General features: G+C 42.6%; 1 protein-coding gene across 2 annotated transcripts; it reads right to left on the bottom strand.

Annotated features, from left to right (window-relative positions):
- Positions 1–235: 235 nt before the first annotated feature.
- On the bottom strand, positions 236–24,673 carry slc66a2 (solute carrier family 66 member 2). Of its 2 annotated transcripts, XM_020500298.2 has the most exons (5): positions 23,626–24,673; positions 23,203–23,336; positions 21,264–21,314; positions 15,767–15,983; positions 1,242–3,021 (listed from the first exon to the last, which is right to left on the bottom strand). In XM_020500298.2, the coding sequence occupies exons 1-5, from the start codon at positions 23,826–23,828 to the stop codon at positions 2,811–2,813; spliced, it is 816 nt and encodes a 271-aa protein (XP_020355887.1). In that variant the 5' UTR covers positions 23,829–24,673; the 3' UTR covers positions 1,242–2,810. The 2 variants fall into 2 exon arrangements, with proteins under 2 accessions (XP_020355888.1, XP_020355887.1); XM_020500299.2 differs by lacking the exon at positions 21,264–21,314 and having other exon boundaries at positions 236–3,021; positions 23,626–24,640.
- Between the last annotated feature and the right edge of the window lie 72 nt (positions 24,674–24,745).

Genomic DNA, 24,745 nt, shown 5'->3' with positions numbered 1-24,745 from the left:
CAGGTCTCCACTGCTGATGGAATAGTATTATCAGGACAGGTGCTAACAGGCCTGTGTCAGAAATGCTACCCTATATTGCACACTACCTTTCTCCAGGGCTCTAGTCCAAATGAGTGTACCATTTAGGGAATAGGGTGCTATTTCAGATGCACCCTAGGTGTTCTGGTGTAACTTACACCCTTCACACAAACATCACTAGCATAATGAATTTACACAAAGCACAGTAGAATACAAGTTCTCATTTTGGTCTTTAATGACAGCGCCACAGAGCTTTCATGAATACTGGCAACAAGTAACAGCCTATCAGACAGAGGTTGATTTAAATTGTCTATTGACGATGAACTGGCAATTCTATAGAAAGAACTGGCCATTCCATGGAAAGAAATGTGGTGATGTACTGTGTAGAAACACAACAAAAGACACAATGTGGTAATAAAAAGGTCATCAAATATAAAAATGGCCAAAAAATGTATAACACAAATGATAACTATAAAAGAAAATTGGGGGTACATAAACTGAGGCTGTGATTCAGTCCAAGGCGCCTTATAGAGCAGTGCACTGGACAGCCGACAATTCACTTTTTAAAGTCAATTTCCCCAGAGTTTGCGGAGACAGAATTCATGGTATGGGACACTGTGCGAAAGTCTGTTTAGGTGTAAATTGCCTTTAAAAAAGGGGCATTGTCGGCAGTCTAGTCCAGTCCAGTCCAGTCCAGTCCAGTGTTCGATAACGCAACTTAGTTTTAGGTCAGGATTCAATCTATGTAAAAACAAATATTTAAAAAAATCACAAGGATTGGCATTGTTTGATCAGCATCTACATGAACAGAGGAATAGTTTTGCAGTTTTACCCATGAACAACTAAAACTGAACCACCACCAAAAGAATACAACTTCACATCAGAAACAGTGAGTCATTTTGGCCCGGTTGATGCTACACAACCAGAGTTTACTAGATGCACAACTTCTTCCTACAATGACAACAACGGTCACCATTTGACATGCGTCACCGTCCTCCTCATCATTGTAAAAAAAGAGCTTGATAAAGGGCAATTGAACAAGGTTTGTGATTATACAAGCGTTTCAGGATTAGAAAAACATGGATAGCATAACAAAACAAATATTCCGCATCGCCAGTGATTAAAATAACGTTTCCCAGAGTATCCAGCGTAAAAAAATATACCTGCGTCTGAAATGGCACCCTATTCCCTATAGAGTGCACTACTTGGTCAAAAGTAGTGTAATAAACAGGGAATAGGACGCCATTTTGGACGCAACCACCAACTACGTTTTAGCAAGCAGTTCACAAGTGAATATAACAGCTGTAGTGCTGGTATCGTCTTGGTTACGCCCAGAGAGATTCAACTTACCATGTGGTCAAACACTCCAAGAGGTTGAGTCTGGACATGCCTACTACTTGGCAAGAACAAAACCCTGCACCCACACCAGCCCTCGGCAGGATAAGATTTGTCTCCACCAAAAGCACACATCTAAAACATTTGAAGAAAGCTGAAGAAAGAAATATTCATATAAAACTCTGAAGGTCCTATTTAAACAAATAAAAGGTTTCTAGGGGTGCTTGAGGCTGAGAGGAGCAGGGAGATGAGTTGTTCATAGACCAGCAAACAGACGGTCACTAGGTCCTCAGAAGCCTTGTTTATACCTGGCGCTAACACGCGACCTTTGTCCTGATCTTGTCCACATTCTGATTGTGCCCATATTTCCAGAAATATGTCTACACATGGTACATATGTGTCTTTAAATTGTCTACACCTGTCTGAAAATGCGGGCACCATCAGAATGTGGACAGGAGAAAGGATGTTAGAATCAGGTATAAACAGTGCTAAAGACAGGAGCGTTGTACTTCCCGATGCGTTGTTGTAGTTTTCATTAACCATAAAAAACACAGAACATAGAAAGTCCTTCCAGTTCCCTGGCCTACAAACATGGCTGCTACTCCTTTAAGTGAAAACAGTAACATAAACATAATATTTGTTTCACACAATGTCCTACCTCCCTCTCTCCACTGACTCCCTTACTGTCCGTAATACCAGCAACACAGTGGTCCACTGAACCACTGAGTCCTTAAGCTTTACCTCAGAGTCATCTGAAGGAAACGTGTTGGGCTCCCAGGAACCAGGCCTCTGGCCCAGATAGCCTTTTTCATTTTTTGGTAAAACTGCTGTTGCTTCCAGTTGAATTAATCTTGTGAATTTTCCAACAAGCAGCAGCAGCAGTCAGAGGTCTTCCAACCAGACCAGAAGAGGCCTAAGTGATCAGACAGACCAGACCCGTGGAGAACTTAGAACAAAGAGCTATCTAAATTAAATGTAGAATCTAATTTCCCCCCCAAAATAATAACTCCATTGTACATTCAGTAAGGTTTCTGTTAGTTACTCTGATGATCGGTTGGACATTGTGATCACTGGCTGAGTAACCAGCCCTTTGTGAAAGTCTTTTAGGGTTTTTCCATGCAACAATCATCAGATCTATGGACAGGAAAGCTGGTCCACACTTCCTTGAGTGTCCGTCCATACACAGTGCATATGACTGGTAATGTAGATTGATGCATGTGCATAAGATTCTGTGTGTATGCTCAGGTATATTCATATATAGGGATATATTCTTAGGAATATATTTGTATAACCATTTGCACAACATACAAATACATACATATGACTGGAGGTCCTATCCGTTTTGAAAAGAAATGTAACAAGTGTCATTCAGCAAAATTCTTCAGGCAAAGCAACTAACTAGTTTGTGTGCTCATGACCGAATGGTAACGATGTGTGTGTGTGTGTGTTAGGGGGTCTCAGAGTGCCTTGGTGCTGGTTGTGTGTGACACGGTGTGTGAGACGGGTTTCTGCGGGTAGCGGCTGTAGTAGTAGACCTGGAATAGAATGGCAATGTCCACTCCCACCTGCAGCAGACCACAGGTCCAGAACTGGACAGGAGCCTCGGTCAGCAGGAAGTAACCCGTCTTAAAGGTGTCCCCACTCGTCCACATCATCACCATTTTTATACTGCAGGGAGAAAGGGAGTAGAAAGAAGAGAGGGGGGGGGGGGATAAACATTTCAATGTTAGCAGAGCTAGAGACAGTGGTTATGTCCAAAATCTGTCTTGCCTACTACTTACTAAAACGACATACTGTGTACTAAATGATACTACGTACTATGTATTCTGTACTGTTTAGTATAAATGCATGCAGTAAGCAACAAATCAATATACTAGGCTCACCCATACTAAGAATGCGTCACCTAATGCACAATTGCGTCGTTTCCCGCCATCTGTTCCTTTTGTTACAGCCTGTCCTCTTATCAGCCGTTGTCAAAACACACGTGGGTCTGAAAATATGTTTCTCTTCCACCATAGAGTGCAGTAAATACTAGATGAAAAGTCTAAACAAGTATGATATTCTGGCATTTAAAGGATACAACAAATTTCACACTATAAAAAGTTATATTTTTGCATTGCCAAAAAGCCTACTATTTAGAACGCAAGTACAGGTATTTAGGCCGGTGACACACCTGAACACTACCTTAAGTCATGACAGAAAAGAGACATTAGGAAATCATGAAACACAATAACAGACCAAATACATCGTCAGAGGTGGGGATACTGACCCACCATTTCCAAAACAAACTATTAAAAGGAAAGAAATGGAATTAATTCAAGTTCATTTGCCACAACTCTTCTGGAGTTTAGAACTCCTCTCAGGGAGGTTAATAAAATTCAGACGCACGGTGCGGTGAGTTCACCAGTCTGCTCTCTGCAGCAGATCTTCTCCCTCCTTTCTCCTCTCTCAGGGAGGTGCCTAGGCCGACTTCTCAGGAAGTCAGAGTAAATAAACAACTATAGTTCTGTTGTTCAGCAGTAGCTTTTAGAACAACTCTGTGGTTAGAATCCGGTGTGCTAGATTAGGGTTGGTGCGAAAACCTACAGGACAGTAGCTCTCTAGGAACAGTGTTGGAGAGCCCTACTTTAGGCTATGGCCCCTCTCTGTGTTACTCTGCAGCATTGTGAACTATAATGAGCCAATGGGGAAGTAACCCACTAACAATAACAGTAGAAGGGCAGTACAGCAGGAGGTCTCTAGGTATGTTGTCTACTGTACAAAGACCAAGCTTTGAAAGCCATCTACTTTTTAGATGGAGAAAACAGCATTGCTTATTATAAACGGGTATATGCAAGGTTTCTTGGCATGCTGGGCTCCCAGGATCTCCGCTCTATGTTTCTAAAACATCCAAGTTAGTTTTTATAATGAGAAAAGTCTTGACAGTGTTGGTGATTATGGATAAATCACAACAGACAAACAAACAGTCTCCCCAGCTACTGCTATCCCTCTCCTCCAACCTCCCTCTCGTCTTTGGGACTCTTTGTTTTTCTCCCCAGGCTTTGTACTGAAGCCAAGGACGGAAGGTAAACGCTGACAAAGGAAGGACTGAGGCACAAACACAGTTAGCTAACAGCATTCAGAAGGGTTTGCAATAAACCGCCTACCACAACAACATTCCCACAACAACACTCCCTTCTGAACGAAGAGGCATCCTCTATCTGCTGTTCTTCACATTACCTGCCTCGTGTCGTGACATTTTGGAGTAGGGACCCCTGCTCCGAGTGCCAAAGCCAATCCTGACATGTCAGCACTTTCCATTCACGTGTAAACAACACAGGTTAGTCAAAGGACAGAATGCTAATCTGAATATAAACACATTTAAAGGGTGAGGGAGATGCCTCATCTAATTGGTGTCAAGGGAAGACCTGTCAAATCATTCACATTTTATTTGTCATATGCGCCGAATACAACAGATGCAGACCTTACTGTGAAATGCTTACTTTACAAGCCCTTAACCGACAACGTGGTTCAAGAAATAAAGTTAAAAGTAAAAGAAAAATAAAAGTTTAAAATAAAAAGTAACACTATAAAATAACAATAACGAGGCTATATACAGGGGGTACCAGTACCTAGCGAATGTGCGGGGGTACAAGTTAGTCGTGGTAATTTGTACATGTATTACAGACTCGGTCAGGGAGAGGTTGAAAATGTCAGTGAAGACACCAGTTGGTCCACGCATGCTCTGAGTTCACATCCTGGTAATCTTTGTGAATGTTGACCTGTTTAAAAAGGTCTTGCTCACATCGGTTACGGAGAGCGTGATCACACAGTCGTCCTGAACAGCTGGTGCTCTCACGCATGCTTCAATGTTGCTTGCCTCGAAGGAGGCATAAAAAGGCATATAACTCACCTGCTAGGTTCATGTCACTGGGCAGCTCGTGGCTGACTTTCCCTATGTAGTCCCTGTATAGGGCTTTGTATGGTTGCGGTGTACGTTGAAAATTCAAAATAATTATTCAGACAACATTTTCGAGGTGTTTCAGGGAATGGGTTTTTACACTAAGCAAATACACTGATGTCATATGGTATGCAGTAGTAGGCCCAATAAACAAATCCATAATAAATACAACACATATCCTATGAATATTATACTGCATCCGTGACGTTACGACTGGGTCATAACCACACAGTACTGTCAAGTATTGACTACACTGCCAATACCACTAATATGGTACCACTCTCCCTATGTCATTTATCTGATCCTGTATCAATGTTATTGGCAAGGCAACATGTTCAATGATCCATACAAGTGAACTGATGAAGATTTGCTGCATTGAGGCTACAAATGGTGGCTTCAAAGTACGAAGACTATCGTCTAGCTGAAGCCACTATGCAGAGGTAATTGTCTTCAGGCTGATTACAGGGTACAGGTTCACCCCATCTCAGGCTGTCTGCTAGGTCCAGTTGAAGTCGGAAGTTTACATACACCTTAGCCAAATACATTTAAACTCAGTTTTTCACAATTCCTGACATTTAATCCTCGTATAAATTTCCTATCTAAGGTCAGTTAGGATCACCACTTTATTTGAAGAATGTGAAATGTCAGAATAATAGTAGAGAGAATGATTTATTTCAGCTTTTAATTATTTTATCACATTCCCAGTGGGTCAGAAGTTTACATACACTCAATTAGTATTTGGTAGCATTGCCTTTTAATTGTTTAACTTGGGTCAAATGTTTCGGGTAGCCTTCCACAAGCTTCCCACAATAGGTTGGGTGATTCCTCCTGATTCCACCCATTCCTCCTGACAGAGCTGGTGTAACTGAGTCAGGTTTGTAGGCCTCCTGGCTCGCACACGCTTTTTCAGTTCTGCCCACATATTTTCTATGGGATGGAGGTCAGGGCTTTGTGATGGTCACTCCAATACCTTGACTTTGTTGTCCTTTGGGATGGTGTTCTTCAGCTTGCAAGCCTCCCCATTTTCCCTCCAAACACAACGATGGTCATTATGGCCAAACAGTTCTATTTTTGTTTCATCAGACCAGAGGGCATTTCTCCATAAAGTACGATCTTTGTCCCCATGTGCAGTTGCAAACCGTAGTCTGGCTTTTTTATGGTGGCTTTGGAGCAGTGGCTTCTTCCTTGCTGAGCGGCCTTTCAGGTTATGTTGATATAGGAAATGTTTTACTGTGGATATAGACACTTTTGTACCTTTGCTGTTGTTCTGGGATTGATTTGCACTTTTCGCACCAAAGTACGTTCATTTCTAGGAGACAGAATGAATGCGTGTCCTTCCTGAGCGGTATGATGGCTGCGTGGTGTTTATACTTGCGCACTACTGTTTGTACAGATGAACATGGTACCTTCAGGCGTTTGGAAATAGCTCCCAAGGATGAATAAGACTTGTGGAGGTCTACAATTTTTTTCTGTGGTCTTGGCTGATTGTTTTTGAGTTTACCATGATGTCAAGCAAAGAGGCACTGAGTTTGAAGGTAGGCCTTGCAATAAATCCACAGGTACACCTCCAATTGACTGAAATGATGTCAATTAACCTATCAGAAGTTTCTAAAGCCATGACATCATTTTCTGTAATTGTCCAAGCTGTTTAAAGGCACAGTCAATTTAGTGTATGTAAACTTCTGACCCACTGGAATTGAATTATGAGTGAACTAATCTGTCTGTAAACAATTGTTGGAAAATGTACTTGTGTCATGCACAAAGTAGATGTCCTAACAGACTTGCCCAAACTATAATTTGTTAACAAGAAATGTGTGGAGTGGTTGAAAAACAAGTTTTAATGACTCCAACTTAAGTGTATGTAAACTTCCGGCTTCAACTGTAGCACCCAAAGGATTAGGGGAGGAAAGAGGAAGGGGTGAGACCTGTCAAACCTTCTATATTATTCATGTCTCCACCTTCACCTCACACCCCTTTACTCATTTCATTTGTAACACCCTTTTTAATAACCTTCCCATGCATCTACTCATACTACCTCCCTCCTTGCATCTTTCTCTCCCTCCATCCTCCCCCTCTCCCTCCAAATCCATCCAAGGTAGGAAGCTTGTTAATTCTGAAGAGGAGAAACATTTCTTTCTTTCTCTCTGAGTGCTGACGTAGAGTTTGGGCCAGCTCTGTGTGTAATGACGTGAGAGCAGTATTGAGGATTTGATCAGCCCTCCTGAGAACTCTGTCTGCGTCTCCAATGGCCCCCTTTGTACTGCACTACTTTTGACCAAGGCCCATCTCTATAGGGAATAGGGTGCCATTTGGGACGCAGCCTCAGAGAGAATGCTGGGAGGTCAGGGATGGGGTCAGAACATGCCTGGGAGATGATTCTAAAAGTCCCCAGCCACTTACAGAAGACTAACTGAGAGGTAAAAAAAGCCTGTATGCATCGGTGGTGGTGGAGGATGGAAGACCCTCTGCATTTCATCAGGTAATCAGCAGCTCCACAGCCCAGGTGGGTGGGCAAGTTGTCATAGACTTGTCTGAAAAGGTAGTGATGCAGTGTTGTGAATGCAGAGACAGACTTGTATACTGACTGAATGTAATGGTCAAACAACAGTTAGATGGCAGGCTAAATAAGGCACTCCCTCTGAGCGTGTTATCAGTCCATGGGAAACAGTTCACACAGAGAGGACTTATAAGGACAGTCAGTCAGTAGGCGGTCTGCAGAGCCTGTCTCTCCATGTTCCATTACCTTTATCTCAGGCCAGGGGCCCAGACATCAACGCCAGCACCCCAGGTATCCCCCGCCTAGCTACCCTCCCCCGCCACACCCCAGTCATTAGTTTGACTTCTCCTGTCGGTATATGTTCATTGCTGCCCTGCTACACACACAGACGCACGCCAACACACGGCTGGAGACCTGACATCATGCCAGCACACCTAGACCAAAGTGCCATTAATTCTGCACACAGAGAGGCTAATAGGGGGGGAAGCCACACACAGAAAGGATAGGAGGGAAGACCACAATAACTAAGTACATCCATCTCCAAAACCACTGGGCAAACCAACCCCACGGAAAATCACCACACCAGGAAATATTCACAATATAATACATCTCATCCAAGGTGACCACAGGGGATAAATTCAGCAGGATTACATAATGTGTGTTTCGTAAGCTCTCAACTTGAAACAGCCCTATAATTAAGCCTCAAATTCAATTGAATTGTCTTTGACCATAGAGCTATGTTTGGCAATGTATCTTGTTTTGACCATGGAGCTACATTAGAGAGAGACAGAGAGAGATCTGTTCTTTACTGAGGTTGACTTGACATCCTTGAAGTAAATATGTGATTTGGAGATGTACTGTAACTATTGAACAGGAGGACTACATTTACATCCACTTTGGAAATAATTTCCCATCAAACCATGACAAGACAGATCAGAATACACTTCCTGTATACAAGCTTCCCCCATCCTCTCCTCCCCCACCCAACATTAGAGTAAACATGTTGTGTCACCCACAGCCCCCAGTCACACTCCTCTTTGTGTTGTAGTAATGTTCTGTTTGGTAACTGTCTGCTAGAGGGGTCTTGTGCCTGGCTCTGACAGGTCAATATAAACAGGAAGTGATGGAAAAGCAAACGCATGCCTTCAGCCTGTCATTAGCAGGCTGATGACATAGTTTTACAAGGGTATCTTACCGATCCTTGACTTCGGCGATGTCATTTATAAAATAGCCTCCAACACTCTACACAGCAAACTATCACAGTGCCATCTGTTTTGTCACCAAAGCCCCATATACCACCCACCACTGTGACCTGTATGCTCTAGTCGGCTGGCCCTCGCAACATATTCGTCGCCAGACCCACTGGCTCCAGGTCATCTATAAGTCTTTGCTAGGTAAAGCTCCTACTTATCTCAGCACCCACCCGTAGCACGCGCTCCAGCAGGTATCTCTCACTGGTCATTCCCAAAGCCAACACCCCATTTGGCCGCCTTTCCTTCCAGTTCTCTGCTGCCAATGACTGGAACGAATTGCAAAAATGGCTGAAGTTGGAGACTTATATCTCCCTCACTAAATTTAAGCTTCAGCTATCTGAGCAGCTTACTGATTGCTGCAGCTGTACATAGTCCATCTGTAAATAGCCCATCCAACTACCTGCCTCATCCCCATATTGTTATGATTTGCTTTTTTGCACACCAGTACTTCTACATCATCATCTGCACATCCATCCCTCCAGTGTTAATGCTAAATTGTAATTACTTCGGTACTATGGCCAATTTATTGCCTTACCTCCTCATGCCATTTACACACACTGTATATAGATTTTTCTGTGTGTTATTGACTGTACTTTTGTTTATCACATGTGTAACTCTGTGTTGTTTTTGGTTGCACTGCTTTGCTTTGTCTTGGCCAGGTCGCAGTGGTAAATTAGAACTTGTTCTCAACTGGCCATACCTGGTTAAATAAAGGTGTTCTCAACTGGCCATACCTGGTTAAATAAAGGTGTTCTCAACTGGTCTACCTGGTTAAATAAAGGTGAAATAAATCAAATAAAAAATTTGCATCAAGTGTCCCAAATGGCACCCTTTCCCTAATAGGCCCTGATCAAAAGTAATGCACTATAGTGCATTCGGAAAGTATTCAGACCCCTTGACTTGTTCCACATTTTGTTACATTACAGCCTTATTCAAAAACATCAACAAATTAAATAATCTACACACACAAAGCAAAAACAGGTTTTTAGGAATTTTAGCAAATGTGTTAAAAATAAAAGGAAATATTACATTTACATAAGTATTCAGGCCCTTTACTCAGTACTTTGTTGAAGCACCTTTGGCAGTGATTACAGCCCTGAGTCTTCTTGGGTATGACGCTACAAGCTTGGCACACCTGTATTTGGAGAGTGTCTCCCATTTTTCTCTGCAGATTCTTTCAAGCTCTGTCATGTTGGATGGGGAGCCTTTTACTGAGGAATGGCTTCAGTCTAGCCACTCTACCATAAAGACCTGATTGGTGGAGTGCTGCAGAGATGGTTGTCCTTCTGGAAGGTTCTCCCATCTCCACAGAGGAACTCTGTCAGAGCGACCACCGGGTTCTTGGTGACCTCCCTGGCCAAGGCCCTTCTCCCCCGATTGCTGAGTTTGGCTAGGCAGCCAGTTCTAGGAAGAGTCTTGGTGGTTTCAAACTTCTTCCATTTAAGAATGGAGGCTACGGTGTTCTTGGGGACCTTCAATGCTACAGACATTTTTTGGTACCCTTCCCTAGATCTGTGCCTCAACACAATCCTCTCACAGGTGGACTCCAATCAAGTTGTAGAAACATCTCAATGATCAATGGAAACAGGATGCACCTGAGCTCAAATTCGAGTTTCATAGCAAAGGGTCTGAATACTTATGTAAATAGGTATCTCTGTTTTTCTAAAAACCTGTTTTCGCTTTGTCATCATGGGGTAGTATGCATAGATTGATGAGGATTTTATATTTTATTTAATCCATTTTAGAATAAGTCTGTAACGTAACAAAATGTGGACAAAGTCAAAGGGTCTGAATACTTTCTGAATGCACTGAATATAGGGAATAGGGTGCAATTTGGGATGCAGATCTGTTGCCATTTACCATCTCTGGACCTGACTGGCATGGCAATGGCATGTTCTGGGGTTTGGCTTAAGACATTCATTATTTTATGAAGGCATATTTTTTAATTATGAGTCTTTGATAATCAATATGATAATGAGCTTCTCAATCCTATTTTTAGTCTGTTGCATTCAGAGACTACTTGTGGTGTTGTGTTTGTGTTTGTGTTTGTGTGTACAGAAAGTATTCACACCCCTTGACATTTTCCATATTTTGTTTTATTACAGCCGGAATTTAAAATTAATTAAATTTATTTGTTGTGTTACGGGCCTACACACAATACCCCATAGTGTCAAATAAGTGGAATTATGTTTTTGGAAACTTTAACTAATTAATTAAAAAAGAAAAGATGAAATGTCTTTAGTCAATAAGTATTTAACCCCTTTGTTATGGCAAGCCTAAATGAGTTCAGAAGTAAAAATGTCCTTAACTTCTTATGGCTGCAGGGGCAGTATTGAGTAGCTTGGATGAAAGGTGCCCAGATGTGCCCAGAGTAAACGGCCTGCTCCTCAGTCCCAGTTGCTAATATGTGCATATTATTATATGCATATTATTAACACTCTGAAGTTTCTAAAACTGTTTGAATGATGTCTGAGTATAACAGAACTCATATGGCAGGCAAAAACCCGAGAATAAATCCAAACAGGAAGTGGGAAATCTGAAGTTGGTCGATTTTCAACCCAGCCCCTATTGAATACACAGTGGGATATTGGTTATGTTGCACTTCCCAAGGCTTCCACTAGATCTCAAACAAGTTTCTAAAGATGGTTGACGATTCTACTGTGAAGTGGGACCGAATGAGAGGGGAATGAGTAAGGTCTGCCATGAGCTGACCATGCGCGTTCACATGAGAGGGAGCTCTGTTCCATCGCACTTCTGAAGACAATGGAATTCTCCGGTTGGAACATTATTGATGTTTTATGTTAAAAACATCCTAAAGATTGATTCCATACATCGTTTGACATGTTCCTATGGACAGGAACAGAACTTTTTGATATTTCGTCTGCAACTAGGGAACGCGCTTCATGACTTTAGATTTGTTTACCAAATGTGCTAACAAAAGTAGCTCTTTGGACATAAATGGACATTATCGAACTAAATCAAACATTTAATGTGGAACTGGGATTCCTGGGAGTGCATTCTGATGCAGATCATCAAAGGTAAGGGAATATTGATAATGCCATTTATGAATAATGTTGACTACCTAATATGGCGGATATCTTTTTGGCTGCTTTGTTGTCTGAAAGCTGTACTCAGATTATTGCATGGTTTACTTTTTCCGTAAAGTTTTTTTGAAATCTGACACAGCGGTTGCATTAATAAGGAGAAGTGTATCTATATTTCCATGTCTAACAATTGTATTTGCATCGACATTTATAATGAGTATTTCTGTAAAATGATGTGGCTCTCTGCAATATCACCTCATGTTTTTGGAACTAGTGAATATAACGAGCCAATGTATACTGATATTTTTTTATATAAATATGCACTTTATTGAACAAAAGATATATGTATTGTGTAACATGAAGTCCTATGAGTGTCATCTGATGAAGATCAAAGGTTAGTGATTCATTTGATCTCTATTTGTGCTTTTTGTGACTCCTCTCTTTGGCTGGAAAAATGGCTGAATTTTTCTGTGACTTGGTGGTGACCTAACAATCGTTTGTTGTGCTTTCGCTGTAAAGCCTATTTGAAATTGGACACTTTGGTGGGATTAACAACAAGATTACCTTTAAAATGGTATGAGATACATGTATGTTTGAGGAATTTTAATTATGAGATTTCTGTTGTTTAAATTTGGCGCTCTGCACTTTCACTGGCTGTTGTCATATCGATCCCGGTAACGGGATTGCAGCCCTAATAAGTTTTTAACAAGTTACATAATAAGTTTCATGGACTGTCCCCAATAAGTGTTTAATATCATTTTTACTACTACTTTATCTCTGTACCCCACACATACAGATTATTGTAAGGTCCCTCATTCAAAGTGAATTTCAAAACAGACTCAACCAAATACCAGGGAGGTTTTCCAATGTCTCGCAAAGAAGGGCACCTACTGGTAGATGGTTAAAAAATATCCCTTTGAGCATGGTGAAGTTATTTATTACACTTTGGATGGTGTATTAATAAACTCAGTCACCACAAAGACGCAGGCGTCCCTCCTAACTCAGTTGCCAGAGAGGAAGGAAACCGCTCAGGGATTTCACCATGAGGCCAACGGTGACTTTAAAACATTGTAGTTCCTCCACAATATTAACCTAAATGACAGAGTGGAAAGCGGTGGTGTAATACTTTAGAGTACTACTTAACTTCTTCGAGAAAGGGGGCGCTCTTTTAATTTTTGGATAAAAAACGTTCCCGTTTTAAACAAGATATTTTGTCACGAAAAGATGCTCGACTATGCATGTAATTGACAGCTTTGGAAAGAAAAAACTGTGAGTGCCCCAGAACTAATGCTACAGGCGAAACCAAGATGAAGTTTCAGACAGGAAATGGTCCAGATTTTGAATGCCCTGTGTTCCAATGTCTCCTTATATGGCTGTGAATGCGCCAGGAATGAGCCTGCACTTTCTGTCGTTTCCCCAAGGTGTCTGCAGCATTGTGACGTATTTGTAGGCATATCATTGGACGATTGACCATTAGAGACTACATTTACCAGCTGTCCGCCCGGTGTCCTCCGTCGAAATGATTGCGTAATCTCCAGCTCCATGCGCGTTCCATTTTCTTCAGAGGAGAAAGTCAACTGCCACGAATGATTTATCATCGATAAATATGTGAAAAACACCTTGAGGATTGATTCTAAACAACGTTTGCCATGTTTCTGTCGATATTATGGAGTTAATTTGGAAAAAAGTTTGCGTTGTAATGACTTAATTTTCAGGTTTTTTCTTACCCAAACAAAATGGAGCGATTTGTCCTACACAAATAATATTTTTGGAAAAACTGAACATTTGCTATCTAACTGAGAGTCCCTCATTGAAAACATCTGAAGTTCTTCAAAAGGTAAATGATTTTATTTGAATGCTTTTCTTGTTTTTGTGAAAATGTTGCTTGCTGAATGCTAGGCTTAATGCTATGCTAGCTATCAATACTCTTACACAAATGCTTGTTTAGCTATGGTTCAAAAGCATATTTTGAAAATCTGAGATGACAGTGTTGTTAACAAAAGGCTAAGCTTGAGAGCAAATATATTTATTTCATTTCATTTGCGATTTTCATGAATAGTTAACGTTGCGTTATGGTAATGAGCTTGAGGCTATAAATAGGATCCCGGATACGGGATTGCTCGTCGCAACAGGTTAAGTGTTTTTTTGGGGGTATCTGTACTTTCCTTGACTATTTATATTCAGGTGTGTAAAGCTCTTAGAGACATACCCAAAAAGACACAGCTGTAATCCCTACCAAAGGTGATTCTAACATGTATTGACTCAGGGGCTCTCATTGACTCTCAAGCTCACAGAATGGGACCGCCGAGTGCTGAAGCATGTAAAAATCTTCTGTCCTTGGTTGCAACACTCACTACCGAGCTCCAAACTGCCTCTGGAAGCAATGTCAGCACAACAACTGTTCGTTGGGAGCTTTATGAAATGGTTTTCCATGGCTGAGCAGCCACACAAGCCTAAGATCACCATGCTCAATGCCAAGCGTCGACTGAAGTGGTGTAAAGCTCGCTGCTATTGGACTCTGGAGCAGTGGAAACGGGTTCTCCGGAGTGATGAATCACGCTTCACCATCTGGTAGTCCGACAGACGAATCTGGGTTTGGCGGATGCCAGGAGAACGCTACCTGACCAAATGCATAGTGCCAACTGTAAAGTTAGGCAGAGGAGGAATAATGGTCTGGGGATGTTTTTCATGGTCCGGGCTAGGCCCCTTCGTTCCAGTGAAGGGAAATTGTAACGCTACTGCATACAATGACATCCTAGACGATTCTGTGCTTCCAACTTTGTGGCAACCGTTTGGGGAAGGCCTTTTCCTGTTTCAGCATGACAATATGCCCCTGTGCACAAAGCGAGGTACATTCAGAAATGGTTTAAAGAGATCTTTGTGGAAGAACTTGACTGGCCTGCACAGAGCCCTGACCTCAACCCCACTGAACACCTTTGGGATGAAAAGGGAACACCGACTGCGAGCCAGGCCTAATCGCCCAACACCAGTGCCGGACCTCACTAATGTTCGTGGATGAATGGAATCAAGCGCCGCAGCAATGTTCCAACATCTAGTGGAAAGCCTTCCCAGAAGAGTGGAGGCTGTTATAGCAGCAATGTTCCAACATCTAGTGGAAAGCCTTCCCAGAAGAGTGGAGGCTGTTATAGCAGCAATGTTCCAACATCTAGTGGAAAGCCTTCCCAGAAGAGTGGAGGCTGTTATAGCAGCAATGTTCCAACATCTAGTGGAAAGCCTTCCCAGAAGAGTGGAGGCTGTTATAGCAGCAAAAGGGGGGACCAACTCCATATTAATGCCCATGATTTTGGAATGAGATGATCGACGAACATATGTCCACATACTTTTGGTCATGTAGTGTATAAACTAAAGAACATGTTCACTTCTAGTAGAAAATCCTTTCACTGAATGAACTAAAGTCAGTACCAGTTAGGCGTCTGAATTACATATCCAAGTATTTAAGTGTTCCATAAATTAGAATGAATTTATACACAGGTGTGCAAATGAAAAAAACAGTTTGAAGTCATAGGTCTCATAATAAACCACTGAAGGTCAGCAGCTGGGCTATGAGTAGTATGGAAGCAAGAGATGGGATGAACGACAGCGAATGTCAAGTGAGAGAAAGGGGAGACAATTGAATGGCCACTGTGGTGAATTCAGTGTGTATGTGTGACGCCCTCACCTCATCCCCTCAGTACTCTTGTTCTGGTAGTTACAGTAGAGCTGCGGCGTACCCAGCATGGCCTCCGTGAAGACAGCCAGGAAGCCCAGGCTCTCTACGAACACAGACGAGTCCAGCAGCAGGTAGGTGACGTATGCCGCCAGCAGGGTGAATGCCACCACACACTGCAGGTAGTCCACGAAACGACTCCACGACCAGAAGTGGCTCCAGTCAAAGTCTGAGGCAGACAGACATGCGGAGAGAAAGTAAGACACAATACTAACACCGACAGACTGACGGTTCTTACCTTTTCGAGGTCGATCTTTCTCCATCATGATACGTTGGCTCGAGAAGGCTGCAATAAAAAGCATTGCATGTGACGTGAAACAAGGAGGTATAGCTGCATGGAAAATTTATTTGGAAAATGCAGAATGATTTACTCGAATGTTCCTGCCTCACTGACTTCCCAAATGTTTCCTAAAAAAGGTTGAATGTTTTTTTCATCAGGGAAATAAACAAAAACAAGTGCAGTTCAAGTTTACTGAAGAAGGAGCCATATGAAGTCATGACAACTACAGGCCTGCAATACAATCTCTAGTGATCTGACAACATCTCAGCTAGGAGACTGGCACTTCCACAATACATTGTGCTGCTACTACCTGTCATCTCTAACCTATAGGAGTAGCTAAGACAACCGTAACGCGATCAGTGTATGAATAAGAAGGTTAGTGATGAGGACGCCTCCTTCTTTTGCATGTTGACGATTATGTTACGTTAAACTGTCAAAATGTTAGTCTTATTGATTCATTCCCTTTCCCTGCGGTAAATCAATGAAGTCACCACTGAGCTGCACGTAATGCGTTTTAAAACTTCACTGAGACAACAATACACGGAGCCTGACCCCGCTCTAAATTACGTTAGGGGAGAGAAGAAGAAATGGAGGAAATTAAATCACCACTGAAAGGAGGGGGAGAAGAGGTGGAGGGGAAACACACTGTGCAGCATCTTCAATAGGATTTTACACAAACCTCTACGTTGTACAGGGTCACGTTGAAATGAGATTTTACTCATCTAAAAAGACACATTGGACCATCAAGCTCCTCTGAGGAGGCCTGTGGAACAGAGTATGGGACGAGAGCGTCAGAAGGATTATGGAGAAAAACTGTTTCAGGAGCTACTGGTGAACCTCGCGACTCAAACACACTTAAACTGAATCAAATAAAAAGAGGGAGAAAACTCATACATCTCATCTAGAATAACATGGTTGGTTTGGTTTCCTGCCATTCTCCATAATCACATTTCCTTTTGAGAATCCACAAGAAGAGGTATGACACATTACCTGACGTGCCCAGCTGACTTACTGAGATTGAATTCTGAAGTGCATTCTAAATTACAATGGAATGTATTTGACTGAAATATTGATGTTCACCGGATCTGAGATTTAGATGGCATTTCTAATACGCATGGCAGACGGGTGTACGTGTGTATGTGAGAGTATGTGTGGAAGTCAGAGTGTGCATGATGGATTATCATGTCTACGGTCTGCAGCTAAATCACGGAGTGGGGTGAGTCCGTCTTGCCCTCACTGATAACAGCAATTCCTTGAGGGGGGTGAGGATATCTCAAAGAGGAGCACACACACACAACACACACATGGCTTATTGTAATGGTAGAAGAGTGTTGTTACAGGGTGTTTACAGCAGCACCTTTACATGCTACACCACACTGTGCCTCGCCACCTCTGTGCCATTCATCTACTCTGGGGCGCTCTCGTTCCATCGCTTCCCTCGTCCCCTCTCTCTGTTAAATCTGACATGGGGCCACTGTGTGTGTGTGTGTGTGTGTGTGTGAGAGACAGAGAGAGAGAGCTGGAATCATGTGATATTGCTTTACATGTGTTGGTCTCCTCAGAACATTAGTTTAGAAGCTGTCATTTAGCCTGTCAGGTCTGACAGTTACAGGTTGTCATTCATAGTCCATAATCATGCAGGGAAAACAAAAGCCACCTAAAATAAAAATGGTCCAGAAAAAATAACCTGCTTTTTGGGGCTAAATTCAAAGCTACAAATGTGAGGAGAGTAGGAGGTGATTCATTGGAACCGGTCAGATTCACGCCATACAGGAGAGACTGTGATGACTAATAAGCATCGAAAGAAGAATATAGACTATTCCCAATGCCCAGTTCCCCTGTCCTCCCTGATTGTCCCTTTAACAGTACAGGCCTAACAACCAACCCCCCTCACATATCTGGTACTGCTAAATACTGCTCAACGTTCTTTGTTTGAACTCACAGGGAGGGAGCTTAACGCACCTGTACTCCGTGGTTATTTCTCCAGAGTGATTGGGAACCTGCTGTCATAATGGATCCAGGATGAGGTGCCATAGAGAGAAGGAAGCCAGGGAGGGAAGCCAGCTCTGAACATTAAACTGTTCGGTACAAGCACAGGACACACACACACACAACAGTCTCAGGAATATACAGAAATCTACTGGTTCAACAGGTCCGTGTGACAGTCCGATGGTAACGTGTCAGAATACTGTTGTTTCGTCTGTCTCACTTTCACACTCATGTTTACAACTTCAGTGAAAGCAGGTGAAATTATTCCATTGTAACCAACCTCCTCAAAGCCTGAAATCCCAACAAAGATAAGGAGACGTCAGAACTATTTGTTACTCCCAAACTACATTTAGACAAACCACCCTTTAGGGAGTTCGCCAAAGAGTCGTTTGTTGATGAATTCCTTCTTTTACATCCCATACATACACTTTCCTTCCCTGTTTTATTTCTTTACCTCCAGCTGTACTCTTTCATCATTCCAACAATAGTTGATTACAACATGCCTCTCCTTCTTATCTCCTCCTGGATGAATCAATAGAGGAACAGACCCATGTCTCTGCAACAGACAGACAAGCAACAGACACATACACTACATGGCCAAAAGTGTTCGTCGAACATCTCATTCCAAAATCATGGGCATTAATATGGAGCTGGTCCCCCCTTTGCTGCTATAACAGCCTCCACTCTTCTGGGAAGGCTTCCCACTAGATGTTGGAACATTGCTGCGGGGACTTGCTTCCATTGAGCCACAAGAGCATTAGTGAGGCCGGGTACTGATGCTGGGCGATTAGGCCTGGCTTGCAGTCGGCGTTCCAATTTATCCCAAAGGTGTTCAACGTGGTTGAGGTCGGGGTTCTGTGCAGGCCAGTCAAGTTCTTTCACACCGATCTCAACAAACCATTTCTGTATGGACCTCGCTTTGCGCACAGGGACATATTGTCATGCTGAAACAGGGAAGGGCCTTCTCCAAACTGTTGCATTAGAGGTTCCTGTTCTGTGCGCTTGTGTGGCCTACCACTTCTCTGCTGAGTCGTTGTTGCTCCTAGATGTTTCCACTTCACCATAACAGCACTTACAGATGACCAAGGGCAGCTCTAGTACGGCAGACTTCTGACTGACTTGATGGAAAGATGGCATCCTATGACGGTGCCACATGGAAAAAGTTACTGAGCTCTTCAGTAAGGTCATTCTACTGCCAATGTTTGTCTATGTAGACTGCATGGCTGTGTGCTTGACTTTATACACCTGTCAGCAACGGGTGTGGCTGAAATAGCCAAATCAACTCATTTGAAGGGGCGTCCACATACACTATATATACAAAAGTACGGCTATGGAACAGGCAGGGGCAAATAGTGAGGCTGAGGGAGACGGAGCCAGGGAGGAGAGGAATAGGGTCTGGGAGACAAAGAACCAGAGAGCCAGACCTGTGCTGCCCAAAGCTAGGAAGAGGCTAAGGAGAACATACCCTGGCTCTGGTTCCAGCTCGAATGCCAAGAAACATAACAACTGAACTCTGGTTCCGCTGCCAAGTACCAACTGTTTCATGTACAGGCCAGAACAGTGAACGTACATGTGGGACACAAAATGCCAGCTTTTGATGAGGTAAGTTGAAGACAGAATTAAGCTTTTTCTACTGTGATGAGAAGAAAGCCAGCTTACCATACCACTGGAGTTGTGCTGTAGAACATCACGCTGGGTGGAAACAATTTGATAAGTTGTAAAAAGTTGGCAGCAACTCCACCAGTCAACTCCCAGTTCCCAACGACAAACACACAACACTCAATTCCAAACACAGCGGCTGAATAAAAGGGTGGCAAAAAAAATCACTTTGATTGCTGAAATGAATATCTTCAACAGTCTGTGCCTTTCTCTACAACTACAATTGGATTCTACAATGAACAATCAAATTAAACAAACAGATTTTGATGGAGATTTTGATGGGGATTTTGGAATTATGTTACTCAGAATGAAGCATGGATTTTTGAGAGAGAAGACTATTGAACCCAATAAAGTGTGTGATGGACGGCAGTTCTGAGAAGGTAAACTACATCACTGTCAGTGAGGAGGACTCTGGACAATATACAACACAGAGCATTAGAGGTACTGTAGGCCTTTGTTATTTCCCAGCACCACCTACTGTCCACACGGAGGATAGCAACTCCTTCCCATCTACAAAGCAGCAGTGTTAACCAGAACTAACCACATCCATTGTTAGTAAATGCATACTTATGATGGGCATCACACGCGATTCACAAAAACAAAGTTCTCAGCACAATGAAACAGGTACAATTGATTGCTGGTCATCAGCCTCTGTCAGCTGGCTGGGTGAGGGGCTCCGTACAGTAACAAGAAGAGGGAGTTGAAACAAAAGGGAAAAGATAGAGGTTGAAAAGCCAGGACAGAGTTAGGAAGACTACTGTCACATCTGTGAGGTGTCTGTGCATCTTTAGCAAGCTGGTGTGAATCCAAGCCATCATCGTTGTTTTACCAGTTAGGACCACAGAGCAGTGCACATTAGCTTTCACGTGCAGCATTTAATAGAATTGTTGCTGTAGCGCTAACAAAATAACACTGAGCATAGTTCATTTCAAACCAAAAAAAAACATAGCCGAGCAATAAGTCTATCAAGGTCAATAACATAGCAAGTAAATCGCAACAAATCAAAAGTCTTAATGCAAAGGTTAATCAATATATAGGAGTCTAGAATACATGCACTTTCATTTTCTGAGTAAGAATCGGATAGTCATCACAATCAGACAACTCAAAGAACTGAAGCTAAATTAAATGTCCATGCACAATCACTGAAATACAGTAGATGCATGCTATAGTAAACTAATATCAGTAGATATTAAGGAAAAAAAGCCTTTTACAAACTGAAACAATTCAAGCTATTGACTATAGCTAACACGCATTGTGAACTTCCATGCGAACACTATAACAACTATATTGGTTCTTTAGGAATCACAAATGGAAATATAACGAGGAAGGATCACATGCGATGCAGGAGGATCCATGCCAGGTTAAGGCATGCCAGGTTAAGGCATGATGATGCTGATGAGTTAGTGGCAGTTAGCACTGTGAATGGAGCAATACGAGAGGGAGAGCCACACAAGACCATGCGGTAAGGAAAGAGAGAGAGATGAAGGGAGGAAGGCAGAGAGCGAGAGAGACAGTACCTACCCAGAAAGAACTTCTTAGGGACTTTGATCTCCTCGTCCTTACTGTCTGTTGCTACAGACACAAAATAAGAAGAGGGAACAGAGAAAGAGAGCTTGGTTTCTCTTGTGCTACAGACCAGAACTGACCCACAGTTTGAAGTCAAGAGAAGTTTATTTTTGACATAAGGTTAGTGATTTCAAATGGACAACCCAACAACGACCCTGTGGGAATTAACATAGTTGAAACCTCAACGTTTGGGTCGGACAGAGTTGAAACCTAAACTGTTGTACAGAGTAGAGACCTCAACGTTTGGCCAGAGTTGAAACTTCAACGTTTGCTTTACATCAGACAGAGTTGAAATCTCAACGCTTGACTAATCATAAACAGCCTGTTTTCTCAAATCATCTGACCCGCCTACCTTGATCCTGTCAATTTGATTGGCTACCAAACTCTAAATTGAGGCCACATGATGACAGCACTGAGCATTCAATGTTCTAGTATTCCGTTGGCAAGGAAACTGGTGTCGGTCAGTCAATCAACAGGCTGAGGAAGGGAGTTATGAACCAGATTCAGCAGCCAGCCCACTCTAGTTCCGTAAACAGATTATCAACATCCTGTTATGACTGCAATGGGAATATTTAGGATGAATAAAGTTAATGTTTAGCATGCTACATGTTTCACTTTGTTTAATACACGTCATTCTGCCAGTGTTCTGTTTGTGCAAGGTGTGGGTTGAATTAGAGATTAATAATCTCTTTTACAAGAGAGACCTGGCCAAAATAGCAGCACACAAAGTTGCAGACACATTGACAACTTAAAACACAAAGCACTAGAGTTTATATACATACATTTACACATTGAACAGCAAGATTTGTTGGGAAAGTGTGGTGCAACTAGTGGTCAAAACACTTCAATTTCCCATCAGTGTGAATATTATGGATTGTTCTCATATCTGTTGATCGTGTTTGACACCAGACTGGAGGCGCAAGGACCGAGGACACACTGATTATTACTGTATTCTGTGACACGGTGTGATTATGTAGGCGCTGACAAAGTCACTGGCTCTATGTTTTCCTACAAGCCTCTCGGGCTGGTGATTACAGAACATGTGGTCAGTGCTGTCTGATAAGTATATTAATAAGGGCAGTTAGCCATTCTCTCTGCTCCTGTGTGGGATATTGTTCTCCTTTTTGCAGACTCTTTTATTCGCATGGAAATTACAAAGACAAACTAGAGTTGTACAGTACAGGGCCACATTCAGTAGGCAAATGTTGCAGATACAAATGTTTTACTTATTTAACTAGGCAAGTAAGTTAATAACAAATTCTTATTTACAATGACAGCCTACCCCGGCCAAACCCAAACCCGGACGACTCTGGGACAATTTAGCGCCGCCCTATGGGTCACCCAATCACGGCCGGTTGTGATAGAGCCTGGAATCGAACCAGGGTCTGTAGTGAGGCCTCTGACACTGAGATGCAGTGCCTTAGACCGCTGTGCCACTCAGAAGCTCATAAATGTCATGAAGAGCCAACATGATTAATTATTCTACATGTCAGAGAGGCATGTTTGATCGACATAACCCATTTCTATCTGACCGTTCCACAACATTATGCCCTGCTGAATGAACCCCATAGCACTGGGTTGGTTTAGATTGTCATACAATGCTTTGGAGATTTGTGCACCACCTTGAGGTTAGCCGGGTGTGTATCTCTGTGAGTGGGTGTGCAGTCAGATTTGAGTTGTGTGTTTAAGCTGTAAAGTAGATCATGAAGATGAAGGAGTTCCTTTGTGAGGAAGGACAATTGGGCAACTAAGGAATGTGTAACACACACACACTCCAGAGGTTGGTGATACAACCAAGCACTATCAGTAGTTCACACCATGATGTGAACAAGAGGTTATAAAGTGATTATAAAGCTATAAAGAGTAGGGAGAGGCCAGGGAGGAGGATACCGACCTGTGAATGAACGTCGCTTAGTCTGGAGTTCGGTGGCTACGCGGACGTTGGTACACAGGTTGAGCATGATCAACATGGTGGCTATCATCACAATGCTCTGCCACAGGAGTGGCGTCTCAAAGTAGCGCCCAAACCTGGAAAGAGGAGACAGGGAGTAGTCAGGGCACAGGCTCCAGGGTGGCAATACTATTCTGCATGGAGACAATAGGCTTCTGTTGGAACCAAACAAAAACTGTGCTATGCAAACCAATACAAGGATTCCCGTGAGAGGCAGTATCATTTTCAAACACTGTAATCTGAAAGGGCCAAATAGTTTAAGTCTGTCTGTTCTTCAAATGCACTTAGGCTACAGCCTTCACATGCATCAATGCACATTTGAATAACCTGAAACCTCAAGATTACTGCACCTATGCCAAAACTTACCTGAACAGTATACGTAGAATGTTGGCCACCAGTAGGACGAGGCAGACATAGGTGGAGAATCCCTCTGCATTCTGTGTCCGTCTGATGTCCCTGTACTGGGGGATGTAAGGCACCACTCCACCAAACACCATAGCCCCCGCAGCGATCCATGTCACCAGTTGGTTCAGGACATACATGAGCTGCTCAAACATCTCATCTTCCATGTTCTCTATCGGTTATCTAGTCTACCAGGGCACACAGCAAATCATGGGAAGTCCCAAAGGGGCTGTGCAAAGTTCTAGTGAGCTGCACTTGCCTTTCAATAATGTGGTGCAGCCTAGTCAGAGAATGTGAATAGACCAGTGCCTTCGTATGCTTATTGACAGTCAACTATTGGATCAATAACCAATGAAGGGGACAGAATTATGTGTTCCTGCCATAGAAAAAAAGTTCCTTCTTTCAAACCGGATGTAAAGCAGAAATAACTATGTCCATCAATTATGTTCTATTGAACTGTTTACAGTAGACTCCAGAGGTTCTACCTTAGCAGAAATCCCGAGTTTCGGCGCCTCTGTTTCATACTACTGTAACTATATGAGATGTACAATGTAACAAGTTGAATGTTAGGCTACAATTGAGAACATCAATAGTCCGCCAGATAAATCTAGCTCGTCGGTCGACCAATCAAATGAATGCAATACTATTCAATAACAGTTTCAATTGACGGAATTTTTCGCGATTTGTAAAGAAAACTAAAATAGTCAACCCTCGACATTTGCTTTCCAGTTGTCCCCAGTCTAATCGAAGCGACTCAAATCCCCAGTCTTCCGGATGGGTTTGTAGTTACAACTGGACAGCAGCATAAATCTGTGCGTCACATGATTGTCATTTACAAAACAAATCCCGTTTGTCTGACAAATATAATTCCAGCAAAAATCGAAAGAGCGTGAATTTATCGGAAAGTGCAAAAAAAGCCTACGTCCACTGCTCTCTCCCCGCCACACAAACAGAAAGCTAGAGCAGCACTTCCTTCTACGTCAAAATCGTCGCTCCCAGCTTTGGCAACATCTGAGTTTGGCTGCATGGTCCTAGACAGAATCAGGTTTAAAGGGGGCATCAAACACTTACTGTCTTTATGTAT

This window comes from Oncorhynchus kisutch, linkage group LG14, assembly GCF_002021735.2.
Source record: "Oncorhynchus kisutch isolate 150728-3 linkage group LG14, Okis_V2, whole genome shotgun sequence".
In the NCBI taxonomy this organism is placed as follows: domain Eukaryota; kingdom Metazoa; phylum Chordata; class Actinopteri; order Salmoniformes; family Salmonidae; genus Oncorhynchus; species Oncorhynchus kisutch.
The sequence above is the reverse complement of the archived record's forward strand: the minus strand, read 5'-3'. Positions and strand labels throughout refer to the sequence as shown.